At 33.6% G+C, this 19957-nt stretch overlaps 1 protein-coding gene across 7 annotated transcripts in view; it reads right to left on the bottom strand.

Moving 5' to 3' along the window:
- MIPOL1 (mirror-image polydactyly 1) overlaps nt 1–19957 on the bottom strand; it is a 330717-nt gene that overhangs the window by 159871 nt on the left and 150889 nt on the right. For all 7 annotated transcript variants that reach the window (XR_005790835.1, XM_040476974.1, XM_040476976.1 and 4 more), the window contains one exon: nt 7192–7299. Coding sequence is in view for 6 of the 7 variants with exons in the window: in XM_040476974.1 (XP_040332908.1) it covers nt 7192–7299 (108 nt within the window). In the remaining variant the exon portion in view is untranslated. The remainder of the gene's footprint in view (nt 1–7191; nt 7300–19957) is intronic.

Below are 19957 nucleotides of genomic sequence, written 5' to 3'. Positions count from 1 at the left end.
CTTTAAAAACTTAAAAAAAATAAAAAACACAGAAAGGAAGAAAAAGAAAAGAGAAAGAAAGAAAAAGAAAGAAAGAAAGACAGAAAATAAAACGCAGGTTAAAATTGTAGTGCAGAATCTTAAATTCCGCACTTCGGAGGTTTGGATTATATGTATACGTAATAGAAAGCAACTGAAATTTTTTATTTATCTGACCATTATTTTACTCTTGCCCTTGACAGTTACTTTTCTCTCTGTATATTTAAGGAACTATTCCCATTGCTGCTTTCTGGGTATTTAAGATATTATTCCATTATTACTATTGAGAAGTCAGTGAGTCTAAATGCCATTTCTTTGTTAAATATCTTTTTTTTTTTTAATGTTTTGGCTGTTCTTTATTTTTTTTTCTTTTAGAGAGAGAGAGTGCACAAGAAGGGGAGAGGGGCAAGGGAGAGAGAGAGACAGACAGACAGACAGACAGACCAAGCTCCACACTCAGTGCAGATCCCAATGCGGGGTTCAATTCCATGACTCTGGGATCACGACCTGAGCCAAAATCAAGGGTTGGTCGCTCAACTGACTGAGCCACCCAGGTGCCCCAAATAGGTCTTTTCTAATGGTTGTTTTTAAGAGCTTTAACTTTCACGTTCTGTAGTTTCTTCTAATTTATCATACTTAGAATTGATTTGGTATTCCTAGATCTGAGGCTTGTGTCACTTGACAATTCTGGGAGATACTCAGTCATGATTTCTTTGTATCTTGCCTTTCCCTGTACCCTATATTATCTACTCTAGAATTCCAAATAGATTTTAGATCTTTTCACTCTATCTTTTGTGTCTTTTAACATTTTATATTTTTCTTTCTGGCTTCCATTTCCATACTTGGTTTAGATATATCTTCCAGTTCATTAACAGTTTCTTAACATTGTGTTAAACCTATTTGCTGTTTAAATTTTTTTATCAATTTCTGTAAATTCAATCTCATTTGGCTTTCCAAATTCACTTGATCATTTTTAGCTATTTTCCTTGCTCTTATTTTTAAGCATCTCTTTTTAAAGATACTACTTAAACATTTATATTATATTCTGTGACTGATAATTAGAATACCTAAACTATTTGTTGTTTTAGTATATGATTCTGCTGCCTTATGTTTTTACTAACTTTCATTAGAAGTGCCTTCTTCTCTTATGTGTTTTTTGATAGCTCTGGGTCTTTGAAATTTTATCTATAAGAAATATTAGAGGCTAATTGGAAGGTAATTTGCTTTGGTCTGTTGTCTATGGGTCCTGCCAGGGTAGGACTACTTCAGTTAAATCCTCAGCTTTTAGAGTTACACAGATAGCAAGAATTCAAGCAACCTGTGTGGCTCTAAAACCTGCCTTAAAGCTGGCCAAGGATGATGAATTCTGAGCAATTTCCTCTCCTCCACAGTCAAGAAAGTCAAATTCCTTTGTTACCTTATTTTGTATGAAGGGCTTGACTCTTGTTCACCTAAACACTAATGGTGTGGCCATTATGATACCAGCTTCAAGAGAGGATATCTCATTACACTCTCTAGCTTAAACAGGCTCCAGGCTCTGCCTCTTGTTTGTCTTGCCCTTGAAACCATTAAAATGGAAAATTCACCGAGGTCTGACAAATGCTCTCAGAGTAAAAGACAACTTCAGGCAATCACTTACTTCTCATGTCCCCTGCTCTCATTTCTACTTTGTTTTAGGTCTTTGTAAATTCCTTATCTTCCTGTCTTTTCTATAATGTTGTTGTAAAATATACTTAAAATATACATTTTAGTCATCCTTTTTCATTGTTTTTATAAGGGTCATTCAGGGTCATTGTGGAAAATGCAAGACAATGAAAGTTTTTGAGTAGTGAAGTGTCCCTTCTGTTTTAGAATGATGGCTAATGAAAGTAACAACTGGTTAGAGAGGTGAGAAACCAAGGACAGAAAAGTTAGGAGGGTACAGGCATACTTTGGAAATATTGTATTTGGAAATATTCTAGACACCTGCAATAAAGTGAATATTGCAATAGGGCGAGTCAAATGAATTTTTTAATTTCCCAACACATATAAGCATTATGTTTTCACTATACTATAGTCTATTAAATGTGCAATAGCATTGTGTCTAAAAAAACACAATGTGTATCCCTTAATTAAAAAAAACTTTATTGGTAAAAAACACTAACCATCATCTGATCTTAGTGAGTTGTAATCACTTACCACAGATCACCACAACAAATATAATTCTAATGAAAAAATTTGAAATATTGCACAAAAATTATCAAATGTGACACACAGACAAAAAGTTGAAAAAAATGGCACCAAAAGACTTGCTTGGGATACAGAGGTGCCACAAACTTTCAATGTGAAGAAAATGTATTATCTGTAAAGTGCAATAAAATGAAGCACCATAAAATGAGATATACTTGTAGTATTATTACCTAGATCATGAATTTGACATAGGGTAGGGATAGGACAATAAAAATAGAAAGGAAAATAGGAGAGAAATCATTGTTGCAGAATTGACAGGACTGAATGTCTGACTGCTTTGTGGTGGATGACAGCCTAAAAGAACATGAAGGTTATGTCAATTATATTAACCTACGTGTCTAAGGAGTATGGTAGTATCATTAATTAATAGATGTTAATTGATCAATTTGGAAGTAAATAACAGAAAACTATTAAGTGATTTAAAATATAAGGTATATCTATTACCAGAAAAAGAAATCAGGGTATAGGTGCTTAATGTTCTCAAATTAGCTCATTGGCTAAGGGGCTCAATAATGTTAATGGCCAGCTTCTGGTGTTTTCTTCATGGCTATAAGATGGTTGATGTAGTTCCAGGCAGCAGTAAGGTAATAAGATGTTTAAGGTAATAAGATGCCTGCTGTATCAGTCCTACATGAAGGAAACAAAAACTTTTCCAGAGACACTCCAACTTCTCTCTACCCTGTTGAATTCCTCTTATGTCATATTAGCAAAAAGAAAGGCTGAGAAAGTGTTTAACTTCTCCTGGTTCTATAGTAAAGACAAACAAAGGAGAATATGATTGGGAATAAATGTTAAGTCATACAGTCAATAGTGTTAGACTCAGGTCCTGACTTCTTTTTGGGGAGAAAAGACTTAGGGAGTCAAATTAGGGATTTCTTTTCAAACTTGTTGTGGTTAAGGAAACATTAAGATATCCAAGTGGAAGGGCAGACGAGATAGTCATTAAGATATAAATAACAGGTGATAGTGTAGAAATGGATGAAATTAGAAGAAAGAAGTCTACAATAAAAGAAACTGCAAATGTTGGCGAGATAGTGGAGAAACAAATCAAATTCATTACTGGTAGGAATGAAAAATAGTACAGCTACTCTAGAAGATAGTTTGGTAGTTTCTTCCAAAACTAAACATTCTTATCATACAACCCAGCAATTGAGTCCTTGGTATTTCTCCATATGAGCTGAAAATTTTATGTCCACAAACAATTCTGCAAATGGATGTTTATAGAAACTTTCATACTTCATTTTCATTTCATATTCAAAGTTGCCAAATTCTGGAAGCAAGCAAGATGTCCTTCAGTAGGTGAGTAGATAAATAAACTGTGGTACATCGAGAAAATGGAATACTAAACACTAAAAAGACATGAGCTATGAAGCCATCAAAAAAATATAGAGAAAGTTTAAATGAATACATAATGTATGATTCCAACTAAATGACATTCTGGAAAAGGCAAAACTACGGAGACCATAAAAAGATTAATGGGTGGCAGATATTGGGAGGAGAGAAAAATAAATAGGTAGAACACAGAGGATTTCTAGAGTGAAACTCTTCTATATGATACTGCAGCAGTAGATACATGTAATGTACCTTTGTTAAAATCTGTAAAATGTACAGCACTAAGAGTGACCCTTAATGTAAACTGTGGACTGTGGGCAAAACTGATGTAGATTCATGGATTGTAACAAACATACAAATATGGAGCTGGATGCTGAGGGCATATACATGTGTGAAGGCAGGAGGTATGTGGGAACTCTGCACTCTCTGCTTAATTTTGCTGCCAATCTACAACTGCTCTAAAAAAAAAAATAAATGAATAAAGATTTTTTTTTTAAGAATAATAAGGGACTTATCGCACAACTTGGGAATAGGTAGAAAAAGAGGCACCAACTAAAGAACACCATTCAAAGAAGAAAAATGATACAGCAATAGAGAACCACAGGAAAGTATTTCAAAGGGAAGGGCCAACAAAATTGAAATGTGTTCTAGTTACACTGACTGGGATGCTGAGTAGAATAAAGAATAAGTTTCACAGGTTTAATCACCAGAGGTCATTTATAATCTAAGAAAGAATGGCTTTCAATGGAACTACAGTGGAGAAGTCCAATTGTAGGAAGTGAAAGACATATGATAAAGAAGGTAAATAAATAAAATGAAAGAGGAAAAGAAGGCAGTATACGTGAAATTTCTCAATAAGTTTGATGTCTGCATATTTATGGCTGATCTAAATTTATTTAAAAATATTAAATATCCAAAATTGTGTTCCTCAAGAAACCAATTTCCTCACCTAAGTGGATAAAATGTACTTTAAATGAGAAAATAAGCTTTTATTAAATTAACTATTATGCTATAGACTGGTATCAGTATAAATTTAGCCCTTCATCCCATACGTACCAGTGTATTTTACTTGTTATTAGGGAAAACCGCAAACGCTATAAAATTAGGGGGAAATTCCATCTTAGCAAATTTAGCTGGTATAATCCCATGCTACTTTAAAAATAATGTATATGATCACCAAATAACCAATTTTATCCTCTACCACCAGAACTAATTTAGAAAGAATTCCCAGGTTATTAGAATAAACAAAGATGTATTATTTGAACAGCACTATAATATTAAAAAGTATTTCTTTGTATGATAATCATGTATTTGCCTTAATCTACTGGAAAGTCCTATATAATGTATGACCATTAACTTGGATTTTTCCCAAACATATCACTAGGACTGTTTCCTTTATGAATTTCAGCATTACACAATTAAATAAAGCATAAATTTTTCAGCTCTCATCCTAATCAAATTTACCTTTTACTGATATCAATAACAGTACTTTTTATAATAAAATACTAGAAATATGATTGACTGACTGAAGGTCCCTAGAGACAGTGACTGTTTTAAAAAATTTCTCCCTAAAGCTTATTTACATAGTAACTATTGAATGAGTTAACAAACACAAAAATAATTGTAAGTGTGCCATAAAAGATAGGCATACTGCTGAGAAAGTACACAACAACTGATTCATTAGACAGCTTGATAATAAACTTATTATTCAGAACTTATATGGCAACTTGAAGATACAGAATGCAACACCCAAAGCACCAAAAACAGAACAAAATCCCTAGAAGGTAAGAATAATTTTAAAAAATGATTCAGAATAAAGCAGATATATAAAATAAATTCAAGGGTTCTCATGAGAAAATTGGCATAAAATAACTAAAAAAAGGATTCAAACGTAGCTTTGTTTATATATTGTTTTATACAGTCCATAATTTATACAGATTTCTATTTTATAGGGGTTTTTTTGGGGTTTAAATTTCCAGGGGTTTTTTGTTCTATATCTTACCTTCCAATTTTAATAACCTCTTAGAAATGTACATTTCTTTTTCTCCACAGATAGCAGGTGCCATTTAATTCAATTTATTTTTATATATTTATTTATTTTTTACATGAAATTTATTGTCAAATTGCTCTACAACACCCAGTGCTCATCCCAACAGGTACCCTCCTCAATTTAACATAAATACACAACAAAAAATCCAGAAAAAGGACTATGGTATTATTATGTACTTAACAGACTAGAATTTTAATTTTAGGTCTGTTTTACATAAGAATAGCCATATCATATATGGCACATGAAGTCTGTCCCCTGATGCTGATAATAAAGTGGCATATATAATGTAAGCTGCCTTTAAAACAATCCTTCTTTTGATTTGCAAGTATACACTGGAAAAAATGATTATACTAAATTTTACTCAAATAATTTTAAATTCCTTGGGGTAACTAAAAAATGATCAAGAATCTAAATTTCTTTTCTTTCCCCCTTATTGCTCTAGTCTATCTATGAATTTGAGAGAAAAGAGGAGAAAGTGCATTAAACAATGACAACAAAGTTATCATAGGCTCCTAATTACTCACTGAGAATTTCAAAATGAAGTTAAACACATTTACAGAAAAATCTGACTTCAACCAAACTTCACACTTTTTGACAGACTAAAATATTTTCCACTTCCAAATGTCACCATTTTTCTAATTTTGGTAGATAATCCTGGCTTAGTGAGTTAATCCTGCTAATGCTGTAATACTCTCCTGCAAACTGTAGCAAAAGAGAATTTAAGAAAACAAAGTACAATTTTCTTGATAGCATATTTTTCTTACTGCACAATCATGACAATGATGAATCTTTTCTGTTTCCTATAGATGTGGTTTTGTTTTTATTTTTAAGCAGTTAATGAGAATGTAAGCACCTTGAGGGCAGGAACCACTACTGTGTCATAGGTACTATGCTAGGAATTGGGACAAAGATGAAAAAGGAGAATGGAAAGTCATAAGTACAATAAGAAAAAAATATATAATTAGTAGAATAAAAACGATGTTGGATCTATTTTCATGATTATTGGATCTATACTAAAATGAAACAGAACCTCTTATCATGAAATGTACACTTGTTTCAAGTTCTGGTACACTATCTTCTTCCTTTTTTTTTTTTTTTTTTTGTAATAAGTAACATTTTAAGTACTATTTCAATTCCCAAATATATTCACATACCCTTCAGGGAGAGTCACTTCTGTGAGTTAATAATATTACAAGATTAGTGTAATAAATATTGATGTGAAGAAAATGCTCATGGTTTAATTTTTTTTCTTTTATAGTGTGGTCGCTTTTTATTAACTACAAAAGGTAAAAATATATTGTAAAATCAGAAACAGAATGAACCCAAAGTACTAATATACCACCACTCAAAATTCAGAAAATATGTTGTTTTCATGTACACATAACACAAAATAAAATAATACCATAACAGAAGGGTGCTGTATCTGTGTTTAAAGAAGGGGTTGTTGGCAAACACCACAGCTCACTTCTGCGGAAATGTACACAACTGATATATGCAGCACAGAAAGCTGGCACCAAGGGCTTACAACCTTAATTTGCCTGTAAGAAGGAACAGAGATTTACCTTCAGAGCACGTTCTTGATTGTTTTCAGCAGTCAGATGTCTCATGTTGTTTGCTGAAGTCTGGTTCTGCTCTTTCAGATGATGAAGCTCCTGCTCTAGCCGTTTGCACTGCCACAAGGGAAGAATCCCATTAAGTAAAGGAGTTATAGCATTTTTTTTTCAAACAAGCCATATGAATTAATGTAAATAATACCACTGCAATCACTAAAAGACAAGGTATCTTTTGCAATAAGAATAGTAAGTTAAAAGTAATGATGAATAAGAACAAAATAATATTGTTTATAGTACTCTGGCAATTCAATTGCAATGATCTTTTATTAATCTAAATATTACCATGAGTTAGTAAAATACTTTGTGCTTTCATAAAATTAAGATCAAACTACATTTAAAATTATTTTCTTCATTGATCAAATGGTTTTTATTAGGTATCTCTTGGTTGAATAAAAACATCTAAAAATCACATGGGGTTCCAAGTAAACCTCAATATGGTATTCTGTATGAATTTTTATTAAATTTTTTAAAATAGCAATTATAAAATACATATTAAGAGGTTTTCCAGATTTTTAGAAATATCTAAGGAAACAATTGTGTAAGGAAGAAAGTAGTAACTATAGTGCTATAGGTTTGGAAACAACTAAGGAAACAAATGTTTTTCATTTCTATTTTGGCTAAACCTTATTTTTAAGTAAAACAAGTGATAAACATGAAATGACATTCTGACCTACAGGAAATATATGAGAATATAAGTAAAAAAAAAGAAATTATAAATAAAAGCATAAACAGGCATCTATGTTAAAAAATAATTGAACTATGACATTTGAATACAAGATCTTCATATAAATATATCGAACATTTTACACAATAATTATAAAGTGATGTGCTGTAATTCAGGACCATATCAAGATACATGGGGGGATTAGCTAAAGGAATAAAGTACTAAAGCCATCTTTCAGGAAAAAAGTTAAAAAATCACTCCTTAATTTATCTATTTGTAAGTTAGAATATTTAAGGGATGCCTGGCTAGCTCAGTTGGATAGAACATGGGACTCTTGGTTGTGATTTTGAGCCCCATGCTGGAAGTAGACATTACTAAAAAATTAAACTTAAAAAAATTAGGATATTTAGGTAACACCCAGTAAGTAAATACCTATACAAAGTTAATTCTAGATTAGTTGACAAGTGGCTAGTTGTCCTAATGAATTACATATCATTATTACAAAATAATCAAGATACAGTCATAATCCAATTTGGCATCTAACATTGATTTTTTTGCCTCTGACCTCTATAATATTTAGTCCATATCAGTATTTCTCAAGCCTTAGTAACATAAAAATCTTTTTATATTTTTTATTTTTTTAAGTTTGTGTATTTATTTTGAGAGCGTGCATGCACACATGTGCACGTGAGCAGGAGAGGGGCAAAAACAGGAAGAGATTTACAAACAGGCTCTGTGCTATCAGTGCAGAGAGCAGGGCTTTGATCCCATGAACTGTGAGATCATGACCCTAACCAAAATCAAGAGTTGTGATGCTTAACCGACTGAGCCACCCAGGCGCCCCACAAATCCTTTTAAAAGAAATGTCATACCAAACTGCTGATATTGACTTAAATTATAGAATGATGTTACAATACAACATTGAATATACATGCCTCATGCATATATAATACAACTATAAAACCAAAATAATTTATAAATGAAGTAAAATAATCACAAAATCAAGATTTTTAAAATATTAATTTAATTTACCAGATAAAGTTTTGTTGAAATTAAGTTCTGCACATATAGTGCTGACTATATTATAGTCAAATATAATATAGTGGCAGATCATTTCATGTTGCCATGAATATTCCAACATGTGCTGTGTGACAACTTGAATCACTTATCACGTTTTTAAGGGTGCCTGGGTGGCTCAGTCAGTTAAGCATCCAACTCTTGATTTCGGCTCATCTCATGATCTCATGGTTCATGGGATCAAGCCCCATTTTGGACTCTGTGTGACAGCATGGAGCCTGCTTGAGATTCTCGCTCTCTCTCTCTCTCTCTCTCTCTGCTCCTACCCCACTCACTCTCTCTCTCAAAATAAATAAATAAGATTTTAAAAAATGACTTACCACATTTTTTTTTAAATTTTTTTTTCAACGTTTATTTATTTTTGGGACAGAGAGACAGAGCATGAACGGGGGAGGGGCAGAGAGAGAGGGAGACACAGAATCGGAAACAGGCTCCAGGCTCTGAGCCATCAGCCCAGAGCCTGACGCGGGGCTCGAACTCCCGGACTGCGAGATCGTGACCTGGCTGAAGTCGGACGCTTAACCGACTGCGCCACCCAGGCGCCCCTACTTACCACATTTTAAAAATGATTTGAGTGAAATCTTTGTGACATTACATCATTTGGCCTTCATTTGGAAGGGACACATGATTTACACATGATTTATATCTGGCCCATTTTGCCTGTAACAATTCAAATATTTGCTCATAAATGCAACCAAAACATAAATGTGTTTTGTGAAGACACAAATCATGAGGCATGAAAACGAGTAAGACATAGCAGTGAGCATCACAATCCAGAAGTATTCTTTATTAGAATTAACCTCTACATTTTCAATTGATTTTAATACAAAATTATTACATATTAAGTACTTAAACGGAATGACTATGACTTATGAGGTTACAAATGTGGGGGAGATAATTTTGGCTATGGGATAAAAGAATGTCTCATGGAGCTGATGACATCTGAGTTGGGCTTATTCGGGGAACATGATTTTATAAGTTGAATGAAGAAAAAGAGGAAGAACACAGGAGGAAAGGTAGAAATGTCAAGGGTGTGCTTGAAGAAAGTGAGAAATCATGGTCACAAGTTGACCACCTATTTAAGTAAGGAAGTAAGTAGGAAATCAGAAATAACCCAGGGATAGAGACTTCTTTCCTACTTACATAATACACAAAATATGAAACACTGTAGTCAAACAGAGAAGTATAACTTAAGAACAATAAAGCTACTGTTGACCTGAGGGCATTTATCCACATTGCATACTTGGGCTCAGTTTCCATGGCCATGAAGTACAAGAGGGATAGAAGATAAGGCCCAGGGACCACTCAAACTAGCAAGTGTCCTAAAGGACTACACTTTCAAGTTGTTTAGTGATCCTCCCTACTTTAATGAACGAAAAGAACACAAATGCTAGAGAAAATGCATGTTGCTAGATCAAGTATTACATAACATCTTCCATGGTTTCAGAGTTTCATTTTGAACTAGCATAATTAAAAATAATACTTTCCCTGATTATATTCTGCCAAATATTAATATTCTTTTTTTTTTTAATATTTTATTTTATTTTTGGGACAGAGAGAGACAGAGCATGAACGGGGGAGGGGCAGAGAGAGAGGGAGACACAGAATTGGAAACAGGCTCCAGGCTCTGAGCCATCAGCCCAGAGCCCGACGCAGGGCTCGAACTCCCGGACCGTGAGATCGTGACCTGGCTGAAGTTGGAGGCTTAACCGACTGCGCCACCCAGGCGCCCCCCAAATATTAATATTCTTAAAAGTTCTAATGAATAAATTGAGACTTAGGAGATTTCTTACATCTTTTAAACTTAAAAAACATTTTTTTAATTGAACTTAAGTAAATGCTATCTGTATACTGTTACAGTGCCCTTGGGAACTAGGGCTCACATCAAATGAGACAAAAATAAAGACGAAAGATAAAATACATAAAAAACCTTTTAGTTCAGAAATTGAACTGAAGAATCAGTATGAGGATACAAAGGGTTTTACCTTTAAAAAATATGTGTGTTTGTGTATTTCCTAGTTCTGCCCATTGAAAAAGATAGAAATAACAGGAAATCCGGTAGCAAGGAGTACTTTTAACACCTACCCTATGAGTTTCAAGTACCATTTCCTACTAAAAATATAGGACTCCATGTATATATGGCTGACTCCAGGTCTGGGACAAGAAATATACAATATGATCCAAGAACACATGTTCTTAGCAGAAGTTTTGTATTAATCAGGACTAAGAAATTATCAAAGAGACTCAGAAAGCACTCAGTAGAAAACTTGAAAAGCTCTCCTGTAGCTAAAGATGAGACAATATGATCACCAATAGGGATAGTAAGTGAAATATATTGTAACACACAGAATATGTTTAAACTATTAAATTTATAATTACAATAAAATTTTTAAAAAACTAATTAGCACTGTGGGGGAATTTATAAGCCAAGAATTTATCTACCCTTTCTTATATAAACCTTACCACTGGGTAGTCAAAGAATAGATAAGAAAATGGCTATGGAAGCATCCAAGCTAATAAAAAAAAAAAGGAGTATTAGAATATCACAATTTTGAAGTCATTAATAAACTAAGAGATACTAATATACTGAGATCATTAATAGACCACTGAGACCTGTTAATAACTCACGTAGTTCTTTCACAAACCAACATGTATTCCCAGATAAAACACAAAACTACCTGTAAAGCAGTCTTGGTAACAAACAGTAATCTAAATCTGATCAAGCCTATAGATACTTACAGAGAAGAGAGGAATACATTAAATGACACTGCAGAGATGCAATCAATAAACTGGGAAACTACAAGAAAACGGACTCAATGTGTTTAAAAAATAAACTCCAAGGACAAAAAGAGATAGAAAGGGAATCTATAAATTAAAAATAGTGTTAAGAGTCAATTCAGTCATTTGCAATGTGTAATTCTTATTAAATACAGATTCAAACAAAGAAGAAAGTTATGATATTTATGGAATGACTGGAATTTGAAAACTGATCAGATGCTTCACAATACTCTTTGTTAATATTTTTGTTGTGATAATGATACTGTGGTTATAAGCAACAGTTCGTATCTTTTAGAAATACACAATGTAAGGAGCGCCTGGGTGGTTCAGTTGGTTAAGAGTCCAACTTTCAGTTTCAGCTCAGGTCATGATATCACAGTTCAGATCAGGTCATGATCTTCACGAACTCAGGTCATGAGTTTGAGCTCTGTGGAGGGCTCTGGGAGAGCCTGCTGGGATCCTCTCTCTCCCTCTCTCTCCGCCCCTCTCCTCATTCACTCTCTCTTTCTCTCAACAGGAATACACTTAAAAAAAGAAAAAAGAGGGGCACCTGGGTGGCGCAGTCGGTTAAGCGTCCGACTTCAGCCAGGTCACGATCTCGGGGTCCGTGAGTTCGAGCCCCGCATCAGGCTCTGGGCGGATGGCTCGGAGCCTGGAGCCTGTTTCTGATTCTGTGTCTCCCTCTCTCTCTGCCCCTCCCCCGTTCATGCTCTGTCTCTCTCTGTCCCAAAAATAAATAAACGTTGAAAAAAAAAATTAAAAAAAAAAAAGAAAAAAGAAATACACAATAAAAGTTACAGATAAAAAGGATATTATATCTGGTATTTCCTTCAAAATAACATGAGAAAGAATAAATGAGAGGGGGATAGAGATAAAAAAAAGATGGACAGCTGTAGCATGGTAAAAATATCTCAGGGGTTCAGAGATTCTGTGGTCTGTAGGTTCACTGATAAGAAAAAAAGGATTAAAATTTTCTCTATAAACAAACAATTCTACAGTGCGAGTGAACTAAACAAATAAAATATAAAAATTGTTATAAAAACATAAAAAATATAAAAATTTATAAAAATTATCATAAAATGATTTGGCCCATTTTTAATACAAGATCTGTTTTCAGCAGTAATTTCCTTTTACTTGCTGTTGTAAATAATGAAGAATTAGATCAAGCAGATAATACATTGTTTTACACTGTTTTACTCTATGTGCTCTTTCCGAAAGATTAATATGCCTTAAGTTTTCAACAAAAAGTTTTCTGATATTGTATAAGTTTTAACAGCTCCCGTTTCTCCTGTACAATCTGCTTTCAGTCACGGACCATTTTGACTGCATACAATCAAACGTCACTCCACTTGGATGCTATACAATTCTTTCCTTTGCAGACAAAAAATAACAACAGACTCTTCCAGTCAAAACAGACGCTACACTTTGGTGTCAATGTGAATTATGTACTTTGAACTGCAGATGTTTGGAAGCACTTAGGACTATATAAATAAGTTTTTATTCTTCTTAATTTAGAACAATCTTTAAAAATCACTTCATTTTAGATTTCAAAACAGTAACTAGAATGTTTTTGTTTCATTGCAATAACTTGGAATAAAGAGTTTTCAAATTCAAAGGGTAACTTGTTTCTTTAAAGCCTCGGAAAAATATCAATAACAGTTTAAATCAATATTTATACGATGCTCAGAGGTATTAAGTTTAAAAATACCAAAGATTAAAAAAGAAAAACAATAATTACGTGAATGAGACTCTAAAGCCACATGTGCTATAGCTGATATGTGTGTATATACACACATGTACACACACATAAAACATATTTAAAAACATATATTCAGTAAATGTTCACTGAGCCTCCATTAGACAAGATACAAGCACCCACCAGGCAACATGCCACACAATGACATATTTCTACAAATTTGTACATATGTATATCTTAATTACATATATTCATTTCAAAAACACCATAAGAAAGTAAATAACTAGGGACTTAGTAACAAACAGTAATTTTTAGTCCTTTTAAACTATTGAGTTATTTAAAAAAAGATTAAAGAAACATTTTATTTTTTTCTTAATGTTTATTTTTGAGAAAGAGACAGAGACAGAGTGTGAGCAAGGGAGGAGCAGAGAGAGAAGGACACACAGAATCTGAAGCAGGCTCCAGGACCCCGAGCTGTCAGCACAGAGCCTGACATGGGGTTTGAACTCACAAACTGTGAGATCATGACCTGAGCCAAAGTCGGATGCTTACTGAGTGAGCCACCCAGACACTCCAAGAAACATTTTAAACAACAAAGTAAAAGGATTAGTAAAGATGACAATTATCTTAAAGGTATCCACATGTATGCAGGAATCTATTTAGTATGCTGTTATTAAAATATTATTTTTGTAATACTCTTTAAGTTTATTATGTGAGTTGCATCCATGAAAAGCTTTTCATCTGAAAAATCATAGTTTGCGTCTCTATTTCAGAATAAAGGTTACTATACATACTATTAATCAACTCTTACAATGTACATATATTTTTATTTTCCTTGGCTAAATACCTAGAAATGGAATTGTTACGTCACAGAGTAGATACTGTTCCACTACATAAGAAACTGCCAAGCAGTTTTCAAAACTGGTTGTACAATCTTCTCCTCCCATTAGCAGTGGATCAGAATTTTGGTTGCTGACAACCTCACCAATAACTGTTGTGTCTGTCTTTTAAATTTCAGATGCCATAATTCATGTGATGTAGTATCACATTTAAATTTGGGTTTCCCTGTTCACAAATTATAATCTTTCCATGTGTTCATTGGACATTTGTGAATTTTCTGCCCATTTTTAGGGGAGACTGTTTATCTTCTTATGATCTATTTGAGGGAATTATTTAAACATACTTAATATTTAAGTCTTGTGTCAGATACATGAACTGCAAATATTTTCTCCCATGCTGTGGCTTATCTTTTCATTTTCTTAAAGTTGGCCTTTGATGATAGCCTTAATGTTGTTAAAGGCACATTTATCAATTTTTGCATTATGGTTAGAGTTATTTCTGTCCTTTCTGAAATGCTCCCCTCACTCAGTGTAATAAAGATATTTTCCTCAAGTTTTAGCTTTCTTTCTTAGGTCTACAATCCTCCTTGACTTTAATTTTGATTACAGCATGGAGAGTCAAGACTCCTTTTAGTTCCGAACTGATACCCAGCAGTTGCACCACTATTTGCTGTCTTATCTTTCCTCAATGGACAAAACTGATGCCCTGGTCTAAAATCAAGTGAGCCCCACAAGCAAAAGAATGAACTTAGACAACTTGCTTAAGACATACAGAAAAATTAATTTAAAACTGATCACAAAACTAACTGTAAAAGCCAAAACCATAAAAATCTTAGGAGAAAACACCTTAGGAGTAATTTATCTTAGGATAAAAAATTTAGGAGTAAATCTTAGTGACACTATATTAAGCATAACCTTCTAAGCCTTCAAGTGACAAAAAGTATAAAATGAACTTCACAATAAAAAAAAAACTTTTGTGCCCCATATGATATCGTTAAGAGCGTGAAAAAATTCACACATAATATATGTGGTAAATAGTTTGTATGTATGATATATAAAAAAACTCTTACAACTCAGTAACACAAAGAATAATCACATAAATAATGGGCAAAGGATCAGAATAGAAACATTTCTCTAAAGAACATATACAATGGCTAATAAACACAAAAACAGACAAGACAACATCATTAGTCATTAGGGAAAAACAAATCAAAGTCACAATGACAGTGACCTCTGCAAAAGGGTGTAGGATGACGCTCCAGGCCCAAGTTCCCCAGTGGAAATAAAAAGTAAGCAACGTTATGAACCAAGCTTTGTGGGAATTCTAGAAACCAGTTAAGAATCAGCAGCAACCAAATGAACCCTCAGCCAAGAAAAAGACACTCTCAAATTAGTAGGAGATTTTGTGGCATTTTTACTTGCCCCTCCTGGACTGTCCCCCCTGGCACATCACAGAGATGTCAGTTGCAAGCAGGCTGTCCAATTCCCAGTTCCTTCTTTGGATAAGACAAAAAAGTGGGACTTTTTTTCCAACATTCTGGCTTGTCTACAGGTGGTCCAAGGGACTTGTTTCTGCCTTGTCTGATTGTGGAGTACTGATGGGAAGAATGGCATAGTTTGGATATCAGGTTGGAAGTTGCTGAAAGCAACAGTGGATACCGTGATGAATGAGTACTATAGAAGAAATGTAGAGCTTTAGGCGTCTGCAGTCAAGAAATTATTAGCAGAAGACTACAACAGATATCCAAGGACCTGCAAAGAAGCAAGTATGAGACTCAAAGGGAAATTAGGACATTTAGAGCAGCCAAGTAAAGGGAAGAACTGGGAAAAAGGCATACATAGGCCCAGGGAAGATGCATGTCTACAAAAGGCCCAAGAAGAACTTGAGCCATCACACTACTCTCATTAGTCAAAGTCTCCTGTATAAAGTCAGTCCATAAAGACTGGGAGATGTGGATATTTGTTCAAATGCCCAATTTCCAACAATAAAAAAAATGAGAAGGCATACAAAGAAAGAGGGAATCATGGCCTATTTGAAGGAACAAAGTGAATCAAACTTACTGAATAGAGACTTTAAATGGCTGTCTTAAGTATGCTCAATGAGGTAGAGGAGAACATGAACATAAAATTAATATCAGGACAGCAATCTATGAATAAAATGAGGATATCAACAAATTAACACAATTATTTAAAAAAAAAACAGACAATCTAGAACTGAAAAACACAATATCTACATTGAAAAATTCATTAGAGGGGTTCAACAGCAGACTCAAACCGGCAGAATTATCAGTAAACTTAAAGTTAATTTGAAATTACTGAGTCTGAGGAGCAAAATATAAAATAAAATAAAGTAAGATAAGACAAGACAAGACAAGATGATTAAAATAAAATAAAATAAAATAAAATAAAATAAAATAAAATAAAAAGAAAAGAAAAGAAAAGAAAAGTGAATAGAGTCAAAGGGATTTACAGTCCCATCAAGTGGACTTATTAGGGGATTCAAAGAAAGTGAAGAGGGAGAGAAAGGGGGCAAAGAGCTCATTTGAAAAAATAATGGCTGAAAATTTCCCAAATTTGAGAAAATATAGGATATAAAAATACCAGAAACTCAACTCCAAGTAGGATAAATCTAGAGAGACTCGTACTAAGATACATTATAATCAAGCCATTGAAAGTCAAAACCAAAGAGAATCTTGGAAGCATCAAGAGAAAAAGAACTTTTCATGCAGAAGGGACCCTTAATAAAATTACTAGCAGATTTCTCAGGAGAAACCTTGCAGGCCAGAAAGCAGTGGGATGCGCAGACTGCTGAATGGAAAAAAAGCCCAATACTGTGTCAAATAAGAACTCTATATCTAGCAAAAACGTCCTTCAAAAATGAGGACGACATTAAGACATTCTCAGATAAACAAAAACTGAGGGAGTTCCTTAACATTAAACCTGCCCTAACAAGAAATGCTAAAAGGAGTCCTTCAAGATGAAATGAAAGGACACTAGACAGTAAATAAAAAGCCATATGAAATTATAAAGTTCGCCACTAAAGGTAAATATATGGACAAATATAAACATTAGTATTATTGTAATTTTTGTTTTAATAAACCTACTATTTATTCTTGTATAGAATTTAAAGACAAAAGCATAAAAATAATTATAAATCTATGTTAATGAGTGTATGATATGTAAAAATATAATTTGTGACAACATAAATTGGGGAGGCAGAGATGTAAAAGAGTATAATTGTTATATGATTGAAGTTATCACTTTAAAATAAATTGCTATCAGTTTTAGGATATTTTATGCAATCCCATGGCAAACCACAAAAATATCTACAGAATTATACACAAAAGGAAATGAGATGGAATGAAAGCACATCACTATAGAAATATCAACTGAAAACAAAGGAAGGCAGTAGGGAGGAAGCATAGATTGAAGAAACTGCAAATCACATAGAGAACAATGAACAAAAGACCAACAGGAGGTCCTTCTCTATCAGTAATTACTTTAAATGTAACTGTATTAAATTCTTCAAAGGACAGAATGGATACAACAACAACAACAACAACAACAAAACCCCAACAGGATGTATGGTCTGCTATAGACTCAATTTAAATCTAAGGACACGCAATGGCTTAAACTGAAAAGATGGAAAAAAGATATTTCATGCAAGCAGTAGCCAAAAAAAGAACAGGAGTTGCTATTAATAGTATCAGGCAAATAGACTTTAAGTCAAAAGCTGTTACAAAGAAGGACACTTTATAATGATATAAGGGTCAATTCACCAATCACCAATAAAACATGACATATACAGTTTTTACATATGCTGATTTCAAAACTTATACAAAGCTACAATAATCAGAAGAGTGTAGTACTGGCATAAAGACAGACATGTAAACCACGGAATAGAAAGCTCAGGAATATAAACTCTTGTAAATATGGTCAAATAATTTCTTATAAGGGTTACGACTGTTCGGTGGAGGAAAGGACAGTGTTTTCAAGAAATGGTAATGGGAAGATTAGTTTTCCACATGCAAAATAATAAAGTTGAACACTTACTTTACAGCATATACAAAAATTAACGCAAAATGCCTCAAATATCTAAATAATGTATGAGTTAAAATTATACAACTCTTAGCCAAAAAGATAAGGGAAAAGCTTCATGACATTGGTTTGGCAATGATTTCCTGGATATGACACCAAAAACACAGGCAACAAAAGACAAAATAGATAAACTCGACTACATCAAAATTCAAAACGTTTGTACATCAAAGAACACAATCAAAAGAATGAAAAGGCACCACATAGAACAGATGAAAATATTAGTAAATCATACATCTAATAAATGGTTAATATATAGAATATATAAAGAACTCCTATAACACAAAAACAAAAAAAAAATACTAGGCAAAGAATATGAGTAGACATTTCTCCAAAGAAGACATACAGATGGCCAATAAACATATGTAAAGATGTCTACCCTCAGTAATCATTACAAACAAATACCACAATAATACACTATCTCACACCCATTATAATAGCTATTATAAAATAAACAGAAAATAACAGGTGTTACTGAGGATATGGAGACATTGGCAGACTTGTGTACTGCTCCTGAGTATATAAAATGGCATAGCCATTGTGGATAACAGTGTTGCGGTTCCTCAAAAAAGTAAAAACAGAATAATCACACAATGCAGCAATTCCACTTCTGGGTATATACTTAGAAGCGCTGAAAGCTGGATCTCAGAATGTTTCTTCACCCATGTTCCTAGCAGCATTTTTCGCTATAACCACAGGTAGAGGTAACCCAAATATCCACTGATTGATTAGTAAACACAATGTGGTATATATACACAATGGAATATTATTTAGCCTTAAAATGGAAGGAAATTCTGACACACTGTACATTGATGACATTATGCTAAGTGAAATAAACCAGTAACAAAAAGACAAAATGGTAGCTCACCAAAATGTCAGACATTGTTACCATATGATCTAAAAATTCTATTGCCAGGTATACACCCAAAAGAAAAAGCAAATATATATCCACACTAAATTTGTAAATGGATGTTCATGGTATCATTATTCACAATAAACACAAAATAGAAACAACTCAAATGTCCATGAACTGATCAATGGTTAAACAAAATGTGGTATATCCATACAAATATTATTTGGCAATTTGGGGCACCTGGGTGGCGCAGTCGGTTAAGCGTCCGACTTCAGCCAGGTCACGATCTCGCGGTCCGTGAGTTCGAGCCCCGCGTCGGGCTCTGGGCTGATGGCTCAGAGCCTGGAGCCTGTTTCTGATTCTGTGTCTCCCTCTCTCTCTGCCCCTCCCCCGTTCATGCTCTGTCTCTCTCTGTCCCAAAAATAAATAAACGTTGAAAAAAAAAACAAACAAATATTATTTGGCAATTTAAAAAGTATAATTTGGCAAAAAAATACTAATACATGTTACCACATGGACGAACTTTAAATGCATTATGTAAAGTGAAAGAGGCTAGTCACACAAAAAACACATTGTATGATTCCCCTATATAAAAGAATAGGCAAATCTATAGGGACAGATAGCAGATTACTGGTTGCCTAGGGCTAGGGGAGGGGTATTGGGGGGTGTGTACAGGGTTTCTTTTGGGATTAAAATATTCTAAAATTGCATGA

The sequence above is a fragment of the Herpailurus yagouaroundi genome, unplaced genomic scaffold (assembly GCF_014898765.1).
Source record: "Herpailurus yagouaroundi ecotype Mexico unplaced genomic scaffold, PumYag 141, whole genome shotgun sequence".
NCBI classification, from domain to species: domain Eukaryota; kingdom Metazoa; phylum Chordata; class Mammalia; order Carnivora; family Felidae; genus Herpailurus; species Herpailurus yagouaroundi.
The sequence above is the reverse complement of the archived record's forward strand: the minus strand, read 5'-3'. Positions and strand labels throughout refer to the sequence as shown.